Here is a 12,061-nt window from a genome sequence, read left to right on the forward strand (position 1 = left end):
TTAAAGCTGCGACAGTTGAGTGCATGAAGTGTCCAACATTCCACAATTAATTTTTTCAGTTATGTAAGTGCATCATCCAGGTATTTAAAGAGCACTTTTTCTTCTTGGAATTTTCAGTGTGAACACACTACTCGCACTATTTACACTACAAAACATCATAGAACAGTGCATAAGTATGTGAATTGGGATGCAAAATGCTTCATTTTTATTAGTATTTTATTTTAACTATTTGTTTTACTTTTCATTCATTATTAAGGGAGCAATTGAACACGCATAAAGTTTCATATATATATACATGTATTTGATGGTAACACTTTATTTTAAGGACCAGTTCTTATTATGAAATAGTTGCTTATTATTAGCATGCATATTACTAGCATATTAGCTGTTTATTAGTACTTATAAAGCACATATTAATGCCTTATTCTGCATTACTATATTTTAGATCCCTTAATCCTACCCATACCTAAACTTAACAACTACCTTTTTTAACTATTAATAAGCAGCAAATTAGGAGTTTGTTCAGGGAAAACTCTTTGCTAATATTGAATACGTGTTCCCTATTCTAGAGTGTTACCTGTTTCAGTTGTTCTCAATTCCAGTTCTCGCGACCCCCTGCTCTGCACATTTTGTATGTATCTCCGATCACTTCAAACGTTTGTTCTATTCGACCGTAAGTGCCCTGCGAAGTGGACTTCACAAGATTTTCTGCCATGATTCCAGTTCGAAGGGAGCGAATATGTTCCATTCAAAGGGCATTAAAGACGTGAATTTAAATTGTATTTATTTACAGAGGTTTATTATGTCACACTTCTCTCGTCTGTGTGTGATGACTCTGCAGGCAGTGGTGTGGTGCAAATTTGTGAATGAATGTTCCGAAGTGAAGTAAAGATATCCCGTGTACAGGGAGTAGGGAGTAATGATCACTGTGTAGGGACCCTGTCAATTGGAAAACAGTTCATGCATGGAGCTCTCTTCTAACGAGCTGATGATCTGAATCAGGTGTGTTGAATAAGAGAGACATGCAAAATATGCAGAATGGACTGGAATTGAGAACCACTGACCTATTTGATCAAAGATAAAGTAAAAACAGTAATATTGTGAAATAATATTATTATTCTAAAACATTCTGATATGCTGAAAATTCAGCTTTGCACCACAGGAATAAATTGCATTTTGAATTATATTTAAATTGAAAACAAGGTCTTTTAATTCTATATTGTAATTATTTTAATCTTTTAATTATTGCAATATTATATAAAGTGCCTTGCAAAATTATTCATTTTATTCACATTTTGTTATATTGCTGCCTTAAGTTCAACTGCTTTAAATAGTTTTTTTCCATCAATCTACTCTCTATACACCATAATGACATAGCAAAAAACAGATTTGTGACAACTTTACAAATTTATTAAAAAGAAAAAAAAAATGGAAATAAGTACTTTGCATAAGTATTTATTCCCTTATGCCTAGTTCACACTACAGGATTTAAAGCCAGATTTAAGCCTGATTTGCAAGTTAACGAGCTCGCTAACTGGCCGGGTTATGATCGGGGAAAAAATGCAATCTGCAATCTTTATGTGTGAACTACTCAACGACGCATCAAAGAGGCTCGCTGACACCAAACAAATATCTAGCATGTTAAATATCTGGACCGGTCGACTGACTCGACATCACGTAGTGTCGGGTGTCTTGACGAGCTACAGCCGATGAGAGCAAGGCATGGGTTGAGGGCAGCGGAAGAAAAACAGCAGCAGCAACATGACTTTAAGAAAAGTTTGGACACAACAAATGGAGCGAAATTTTTCATAACAGATCATCACGCAAACAACTTGCAGCACTTATTTCTTCCTGATGCCTATTTTCAAATATACAACTCCTGTTTCACTTGTTGTTTTGCGTCATTCCCGTTCCACTTCTCGTGTGCGTTTTCATGACAGAACGTGGTTTGGGGACCGTGTAGAGTCGTTGGGTGACAGAGTTGTTGTCAACAAATACATACTGGCCCTGATAATCATAACTTCTACTTACCGCTTGGTCCATTTCTGCAGATCAGTTTTTGTGAATGAATGACTTGCTCTACTTGTTGCTTTGGTCTTGCGCCACCTGCTGGTGAGCGACTAACAGCAGATGGAGAGCATGCATCGGTACTCTACTGCTATTCCTGCAGCTGCGAATTTGTAAAATGGACTGAAAATTGCCTGTCGAATATTATACATCGTATTTTTAAACAGATTGAATATTTTGGAAGTGAACTCTGGAAGGTGAATATGAATTATTGAATTTTTTTAAATTATGAAAATGTTAAATGTTTTGAATTGAAATATTGACAGCTTAAATAAACAACTATTTCAGCCCCTAAAAATACAAGTCATAAAAATGCAAGCACTGTTAATGCAATGCATTATTTTTTTCAGTTAGTGCAATTCAACATGCTTTTTTGTTTCAAAAACATTTGTCATTATTTTGCTTCCATATAAGCCATTCTTGCATTGCCTTCGCTGTGTGCTTAGGGTCATTGTCCGATTTGAAGGTGAACCTTTTGCCTATATATGTATATATATACACACACATAGAGAGAGAGAGAGATGGATACATATAGATAAGTAGATAAATAGAAGTAACATTTTAACTAAGCATGTCAGGACTTCATGTGAGGTGTTGCATCTGTCCAGTTCAGTTTGAGCTCCTCACACATGGTTTGATGTGTTCTCATGAGGTGTTAAGTGTGTTTTATTTGTGTGTCATTTGAGAGTCCTAATGCTGTGTGTGTGTGTGTGTGCAGTACATGCAGAACCAGAGTGATCCCAGCAACATCGAGCTGACCGTCAACATCCTGACAATGGGCTACTGGCCCTCATATACACCGATGGACGTCCATCTGCCCACAGAGGTGTGTGTGTGTGTGTATGTTGGTGGTGGTGTGTGAGTGCATGTGTTTGTGTTTGTGGGTAATGCGGTGGACACACAACACCCTGTCTGATGAATGTATGTGTGTGTGTTTGTGTGTTTGTGGCTAATGCAGCGGACACACGATGCCCTGTCTGATAAATGTGTGTGTATGTGTTTCAGATGGTGAAGCTTCAGGAAGTGTTTAAGGTATTCTATCTGGGGAAGCACAGCGGGCGTAAACTGCAGTGGCAGCCCACACTGGGTCATGCAGTCCTGAAGACTGAGTTTAAAGAGGTGAATTCAGCACACACACACACACACACACACGCAGTACAATAAAACCATAAAAACATAATATAGAGCCAATATAGTGACGCCTGAACACTGTTTGACAGACGAGACACAACAGAGGCTCTGCATTCACTGAAGAACACCAGCTCATAATTATGAGATACAATGTTACAATTATGACAAAAAGTCTACATTATTAGATGAAAAGTCATAATTATGACAAAAAGTCAAAATTCTGAGAGTCTTTAATGAATAGAAATTAAAAAGAAATCTTTTGTAACATTATAAATGTCTTTACTGTGACTTTTGATCAGTTTATTGCGTCATTGATGATTAAATTATTTTTTGAATCTTACCCCAAATAAATGAATAATTGAAATTTTGAATAGTTGAATATTTGAATAATTTAATAGTATATCACAGTTTTGAGCAGCAAATCAAAATATTAGAATGATTTCTGAAGGATCATGTGACACTGAAGACTGGAGTAATGATGCTGAAAATTCAGCTTTGATCACAGAAATAGATGACATTTTACTACATATTCACATGGAAAACAACTATTTTAAATTGTAATTATAAGTAAATTATCACAATATTTACTGTAACTTTGCCTTGAATGAGTATTTAGCGATACTGACCCGATTGTGTGTCTCTGTAGGGTAAGAAGGAGCTGCAGGTGTCTCTGTTTCAGACTCTCGTCCTGCTAATGTTTAATGAGTCTGACGAGTGTTCAGTGGAGGAGATCCGCGCAGCCACAGGCATCGGTATGTTCCCCTGGTCTGATATGTATGTCTGTGTCAGTGGTCAGTAACACTTGTGTTGTGTGTGTGTGTGTGTGTGTGTGTGTGTCAGTGGTCAGTAACAATCATGTTGTGTTCCGTTTGTGTGTGTGTCAGCGGTCAGTAACGCTTGTGTGTGTTTGTGTGGATTAGCAGACAGTAACACTTGTGTGTGTCAGCGGTTGGTAGCGCTCGTGTCGTGTGTGTGTGTGTGCAAGCGAGCGGTAAATAACACTTGTGTGTGTGTGTTTGTCTGTCAGAGGATGGTGAGCTCAAGCGCACGCTTCAGTCTCTGGCCTGTGGGAAAGCGCGAGTGCTGAATAAAATGCCACGCGGGAAAGACGTGGAGGATGCCGACCGCTTCCACTTCAACAGCGACTTCAGACACAAACTCTTCCGCATCAAAATCAACCAGATCCAGATGAAGGAGACGGTGAGCGTGTGAATGTGAATGCAAACACAGCACACATACAGCGCATTAAGTTAAGAGTTCTCATCCATGAACTAAATCAAGCAGCTACAAGGAGAATCACAACATTACAAAATCCATTGTGAAGCAAAAAAATATTTGAAAATCAAAAAGGCGAAGGTACAGTGAGGGAAAGAGCTACAAGAATCACAGGCATTGTGAAAGACAATTATATAAAAAATTTAAAAACTATTGATTTAAAGTTCTGGATTATAGACATAGAAACAACATATTTTAATTTGATTGCAAAATATGAATATACATACAAATAATTCAGTATATTTGAGACGTCATTCAGTTTTGTGTATTAATTCATTTGTAATTATGCTGGTAATGGCTCATGAATGTGCAGTGTGAATATACAGATGAGCTGATGGTCATGTGATGCTCATGTGATGGTCAGGTGGAGGAGCAGGTGAGCACAACCGAACGCGTGTTTCAGGATCGTCAGTATCAGATCGACGCGGCGGTGGTGAGGATCATGAAGATGAGGAAGACTCTGAGCCACAACCTGCTGGTGTCTGAACTCTACAACCAGCTCAAGTTCCCCGTCAAGGTGACACACGTGTTCATCTGTTTTACTCATCAACATATACACTAATCAAGCAGTCACCTGTATTTCTATACAATACAGATTCATTCAACACAGCTACACAGAAATAAACAGGAATATACCAGTGTTAATGTTGTAAAATTCATAAATTATAAAACTAATTCAGTTTCAGCTGTAATGCAGCTCTACAGAAGACAATAGAGTCATTATTCAGATCAATTCAGTTGTTTTTTACATGGTACATAAATAGCAGGGTCCTGCAGGCCTGAAAACTCAGAAATGATTAAACTCACTTCACTTGATATATTATGAATAATACATAATTAAAGCATTTTAATGCATGAATTATGTCTTGTAATGTACCTAATAATGCATTTTATGATGTCTAACCACATTTATAATACATTATAATACTCGCCTGTTCATTGTTACTCTTTTAGAAAGTATAATGCATTAACACACATGACAAACAGCCAATATCAGATGTAACATATGAATAAATATTATTATGCACTTAGAATTGGGTTAAAAAAAATTAATAACAGTGTGCATTAGGGCTGCATGATATGTAAGGGATAATGTACATGCAGCCAGTTGTTATCGCAGAATAACCCCCGACAGATAATCAGATAGATAACAACCGGCTGCATGTACATTATCCCGCTTTGAGTTAAAATATTTGAATGCAAAGCTTCCATGAAGAAAGCAGTTGCTAGCAAGTGGCAAGTTCAAACTGGATGGACATTTAAGGGAAACGGTGCAGTCATACCACTTAGTACACAACATTTCACCACATAAATAATTAAGGCAATAAAATATATTGATTTAAAGGGGTCATATGATGCAATTTCAATTTTTCATTTCTCTTTGGAGTATTACAAGCTCTTGGTGCATAAAGAAGATCTGTAAAGTTGCAAAGACTAAAGTCTCAAATCCAAAGAGATATTCTTTATAAAAGTTAAGAGTCAGCCACGCCTACCTAAAACGGCTCGTTCGAACACGCCCCCACGTCTACATCACGATGTGGGAAGATTTGCATAACGCCGCCCAAATGTTCACGCAAAGAAAGAATGTGTAACTTTTATTCTCGCTGTACTATTGTTGCTGCCGCCATGTTGTGAAGGCGCTGTGTTTCGTTGTGAAAGCGAAACTACTTTGTTTGGTCTTCCAAAAGAGGACAATATCTGCTTCGTCATGCCTGGAGATGATCCGTGCTGGTCGCTGAGGAAATACTTCAACTTCGCGCTTTGGATCGCCGGATCGGTTTTCACCGTGGACGAAGCGGAGTCCAGCCCGGGGTCGTCACATGTGGTTGCCACAAGCCCGCCGGACGCTCCTTCGTCGAATCCGCCGGCCGCGCAGGTCTCAAGCCTGCCCGCCTCTGCTCAATCAAGCCATTCAGCTAGCATCTGGCCTCCGCTCACTCTAGCCCGCTGTGTGTTTAGCCGTCCAAAAGAGGACACGACTAGAAATCAGTGGTTAAGTTGTATTTACAACACTGTTCCAGAACAGTTCAACCCAAATATTCAGATGTGTGCAGCACATTTTATGGAGGACTGTTTACTGATCCTGGTAGAGTAGACTACAATGCCGGCTGTTCTGACTCACAGACTGTTAGTAAGTTTTAATATTTAAAGAATTTGCCACTGATGATTCAAACGCGAGTTTTGAGCAGTGTAGGGTAGCTCTTGTTTGTCATTTCTCCGATCACAAATGCAGACATGGTTTTATGTTTACGCGGCGCGATGCGATACGATGCAACGCAACGCGTAGAAAGACCGTTTAAGTAATTTTAATCCATAATTATGTCCCCACTGGATGCAACAAATGCCTCGTTTATAATGGGTTTTGATGTTTTTGTCTCGTCGCTCCGGCCGGGACAAGGCATCACAATATGTTAAGGGGTGTAACATTTCCGTCGCACGCTTGAGGTATTCGGCCAATCACAATGCACTGGATAGCTGGCCAATCGGAGCACACCTCGCTTTTCAGTCCGATGAGCTTTGGAAAAAATCGACGTGTTTCAGAAAGGCGGGGCATAGAGGAGAAACAATAATGTACAGTATGTGGAAAATAATGTGTTTTTTTAACCTTAAACCACGTAAAAACATTTCATTACACCAAATACACAAAATAATGTTCTTTTTAGCAACATCATATGACCACTTTAAGATTAAAATTTTATGTCTTATTTATATCTTATCCATTACAGTGTACAAAACAAATCATGGCAAAATGGTAGCAGCTGCGTTTGCATGAAATGAGAGAGCGAGATACCAGGATGACATAATTAAATAATTGTACACATAATATTGAATTGAGTTTTAATATTTTATTAGCTAACCAAACGCAAAGCTTCCTCCAAGAAAAACTGTTCCTAGCAAGAGTATAGCGCAGACTTCAGTTACTCGGATCAGCCCGTGTTATCAGCTTTTACCGGTTGTTATCAAAAATAATAACATACCTCGGAATGTCACGATTGACCAATCAGAATCAAGGTTTTCACAGAGCTGTGTAATAAATTGAAATAAAACCAATGTCACAATATGGCTTAATGCAATTATCATATTGTGCAGGCTGTGATTTAATTAAATATATGCAATTAAATACGGCAACCCGTCAAAATAAAAGCTTGATGTTTACCATTTGAAAATTGAGACGTAAATATTAGTATTGTAATTTTACAGTATAATTAAATTATATTTATTACTCATTACAGCATACAGTATATTTCTTTTTGTTTAATATTTTTATTTCATGACCATCACAATCAAATGTTAATCATTATTATTATTTTATAGTCATATTTATTTGGGAGAATGTGGTGAATAAAAACTGAAGTAGAAAGTTTTTTAGTATTATTATTATATGTTTATCTCTGAAATAGTTTCTGAAAAAGGTTTGAGTTGGTTCTTGGAAAAAAGGAAAATGAACACTTTTTTTTTTTTCTAAAGTCGCCCTTAAATTTTTTCCCAAATCACTTATAATTTTACACACACAAAAAAAACACTTCAGGCTAAAAGTTTATTTTCAGCTTTTTAATTATTTTTATTTTCTCTCCCAACAAAATCACCTCACTAGCTCTAGCTATATTTGGAAAGAATCATCTATTCAAGTCATGTAAACCAATTGTAGGAGACTCCCAAAACAATATTAGGAACCTTACAAATGGCATAATAGGGGCACATTAAAGCTTCAAGTAAAGTCTTACCATTTAAATTTTTGTAGTCTATTAAACATTTCCTCAGCTAGTAGATATAAGTGCTCTACTAAATTGTTTTTATGTTTGTATTCTTCATAAGTAACTCGTGTGAATTCATTGGTCAGATGTGTGGTCATATTTCCCATGATTCCATGTGTTGATGATTCAATCTCTCTCTGTGCAGCCGGCCGATCTGAAGAAGCGCATCGAGTCACTGATCGACCGTGATTATATGGAACGCGACAAAGAAAACCCAAACCAGTACCACTATGTGGCGTAAGAGCGGCTCTGAGGCTGTGACCCTTGACCTCTCACCCGCCACACAAGGGCTTTTGGGCCGGATGGGACATGTGATGCCGTAAATCCCTTGTGACCCTACAAACGCTGTAGGATGATTTTAGCATGATTGCGAATGATTTTCACTAAAGATGCACTTTTCTTTGACGACTCTGTGTTCGTTATTGAGTTTAGCGTGTAGCTTGTCTGCTGTAGCATCACAAGTGTGTGTGCGTGTGTGTTTCTTCCTCCCTGATGCCAGAATCGTGTTGATGTGAGGCGTGTTACGAGTGATGTTGACACTTTTGGCGTTTACCCGCTCAGGCAATGGAAATCACACACACACACAAGTGTAAGAGTGTGTGTGTGTGTGTGTGTGTGTCTGAAATCTGTCACTCATCACCTGTATTCTGTCACATATACAGTTTTGTAGAACAGAAGATTCTATTCTTTGTAAGTGGGCAAAGATATAAAACAATAAATCATATTTAAGATATTATGAGTGAACTGTGTTACTTGCTATTATTTCTCATTTTGTTTATGATCGGACTCATGAAAGAACACAGCCAGCTCATATTTCAGGCCAAAATCACAAATTTTGGAAATTAATGAAGCATTTTTTTATGCCTGACAATTGTAATACAGTGATTTTACTGAAAGCAGAACTATAAATATTACCATTATTTCTAAATACAATTTGAATAATTCATGCTGAATCTATAATGAAACATCAAGAACATACCCCCCCCCCCCCAAAAAAAAAACTGCATGAATATTGTTAGCTCTGTGATTAATTGCTTTTGTTCCTCTGTTGTAAGTCACTTTGGAAGCATCTGCTAAATGTATAAATTTAAATTATATTTTTCATAAAGAAGCTTATTTTTATGATTTGCACATAGACATTTTTATTTTATATTTTTATGACATTTAACAACAAATTAGAACAAAATATACGATTAGTACATACAAATACTAACATGACAAATCTGTATAAATTACCATCATTTTTTATTACAGTAATGAGAATGTGATCATTACGTAAGCTTATATCGAATAAAAAATTAAAAAGGTAATTGTGACTATCTCACAATTCATATTTGTTTTTCTTGTAAATCTGAGATTTAAATTGTGTGAGATAAACTCAGAATTGCGTGAAAAAAAGATGTGTAAGACCAAAAAGTTTCAATCCCCTTTTTAATTATTATTTTTTAATTCTGTGGTAGTAATAAAAACAACTAAATTATAAACTGCAATTCTGAGAAAACAGTTCAAATTATAAGATATAAACTCTAAATATAAATTGTGAGATAAAAAGTCGCAATTTCCTTTTTATTATTATTTTTCTGTGGCGGAAACAAGCATTCAGAGATATCAGTTTCATTACATCACAAGATGTTTTAAAGCAATTGCTATGAAACTAATGTCTCAATGCAACAAAAGTCTTCTAGGTCTTAAAGGGGTCATATGATGCTTTTTCATATGTTGACATGCTTTAATGTTCAAAAAACACATTATTTTTCAAATACTGTACATTATTGTAGGTCCTCTATGCCCCGCCTCTCTCAAACGCTTCCTTTTCTACAAAGTCCCTCCTTCCGACAAGCGCAGTCTGCTCTGATTGGCCAGCTGACCCAGTGCATTGTGATTGGCCGAACACCTCAAGCACTCGTCGGAAATGTAACGCCCCTTACCATAATCGCAAGTTTCATCTTTCAAAATAAATGTAAAGACAGAACCAGAAAGGGGAACAGAGTCGCGTGACAGACACAGTGATGAAGCTGTGGTGAAGGTATGTGTTTGCAGTACACAAGCCACGGTTAAGACAGCTGACTCCACTGTGATGTGAACCCCTCTCGCTCTCTCTCTCTCTCACACACACACACACGATGCGCAAATCTCCGCATTTGAACAGTCAATAGCAAATACTTAAACTAATAACAAAACAGTAGCTGTTTCAGAAGTGCCAGATTGTCATAGCAAAGTCAGAATTAACTCCTCTCCTAGGTTCATGAAACGGTCGTCCATAAAATGCATTGCTGTTCTGTTGTAAGTAATCTTAAAGATTCCTAAATGCATCTACTTTCGGATGGCCAAATAAAGTGCTTTTGCTTTCGTCTAGAAACACACAGCGTCTCCCTGACATGCTGCTTCAACACTAACTGCGGTTACTGAAACCACGCCTTCTTTCTTTGCGTGAACATTTGGGCCGCATTATGCAAATATTTCCACATAGTGAGGTAGATATGTGGGGGCGTGTTAGAACGAGCCGTTTTAGGGGGGTGTGGCAGAGTCTTAACTTTGATAAAGAATATCTCTTTGGTTTTGAGACTTTAGTCTTTGCAACTTCAGGGATCTTATCTATGCACAATCAGCTTGTAACACTCCAAAGAGAAAGGAAAACTTGAAATGGCATCATATGACCCCTTTAAGATAGTCTTCACTAACTTTATGCAAAAGACAGTTATTTATCTGTTTGGTATAGTGGTGAAATATGAGCGTATTTCTGTTTTGTTGCTGTTCTGTATCTGAATGTTGAGGGAAGCCGTGAGTCTGGATTCTCCTCCCGCAAACACAAACACTCTCAGACTAATGTGATTTCCTGCCTCATTCACCGAGTAATTCCTTAAAGAAACAAATTACGGCCCTGAGCGGCCAAGAGCTGGAGACAGCAGACAGAGGCACACAGAACCAAACACGCTTCACTGCGCTCACTGACCTCTAACCTGCGCTTAGTTTGTTTGCTCTGAAATACCACACCAGTGCATTCAGTACTGACACAATACACACGGTTTAACTCCAGCGTTCATCAGAGCTTTAGTCTGGATCAGATGCATGTCATGTGTGTTGTCTGATTGCAGGACGGTGCTGTGACTCACTCTGACACATGCTGAGCCTGAGATCTAGTAGAGGAGTTATGCTGAGTTTGAGATGAGAACGTGTGCCTGTAGTTTCTTGGAGAATGACCAGTGCTCATCTGAGGTAAGAGGTCAAACCACGACTTCCTCTTGTCCTGGATGCTTCCTCGAAAGCATGTACATTCATGCATTTGGCAGATGCTTTTATTTAAAGTGACTTACACTGGATTATAGATATACATTTTACTAGTTCATACATTCCCGGGGAATCAAACCCAAGTGCTAGGTTTGACTACGTACATAGATGTCACTTTAGACAGTTTAAAATCATAACTGCATCTAATTTTACAGTTTAATGTATAAATATATACATTAAAAATATATCATATCAAATCTTTTTTTTATCAAATAAAACTATTACATTCTAAAATAATTGTAATATAATTTCTTGAGTCATTTTTTATTAACAGCAAGCAATCAGCTGTAGACTCTTTTTACATAAATATGAACATACAGGTACATTAATAAATATAGAATGTCTGCAATAAAGCGTTTAATGTATGTTATATTCTACAGTTGGTTGCTTGCTGTTAATTACAATAAACATGACTTTTTATACTATAGGATGTTTTTAATGGCTCGTGAAATCATACATCTGGATGTAGTTATGAGTTTAAACTGTCTAAGGGGCCGTTCACATGATCCTTAAGTGACATGTATCCCTGTAGCTTTAACAGCATT

The 12,061-nt window shown here is 37.4% G+C and overlaps 1 protein-coding gene across 1 annotated transcript in view; it reads left to right on the forward strand.

Annotated features, from left to right (window-relative positions):
- Nucleotides 1-8,957, forward strand: part of cul4a (cullin 4A) — a 31,772-nt gene extending 22,815 nt beyond the window's left edge. The window contains exons 15-20 of the mRNA XM_016259367.1: nucleotides 2,786-2,893; nucleotides 3,073-3,186; nucleotides 3,845-3,950; nucleotides 4,226-4,398; nucleotides 4,838-4,990; nucleotides 8,374-8,957. Of these exons, the coding sequence (XP_016114853.1) occupies nucleotides 2,786-2,893; nucleotides 3,073-3,186; nucleotides 3,845-3,950; nucleotides 4,226-4,398; nucleotides 4,838-4,990; nucleotides 8,374-8,469 (750 nt within the window). The 3' untranslated portion in view covers nucleotides 8,470-8,957. The remainder of the gene's footprint in view (nucleotides 1-2,785; nucleotides 2,894-3,072; nucleotides 3,187-3,844; nucleotides 3,951-4,225; nucleotides 4,399-4,837; nucleotides 4,991-8,373) is intronic.
- The last annotated feature ends 3,104 nt before the right edge of the window (nucleotides 8,958-12,061 follow it).

Source organism: Sinocyclocheilus grahami, unplaced genomic scaffold (assembly GCF_001515645.1).
Source record: "Sinocyclocheilus grahami isolate Dianchi unplaced genomic scaffold, SAMN03320097.WGS_v1.1 scaffold1835.1, whole genome shotgun sequence".
In the NCBI taxonomy this organism is placed as follows: Eukaryota; Metazoa; Chordata; class Actinopteri; order Cypriniformes; family Cyprinidae; genus Sinocyclocheilus; species Sinocyclocheilus grahami.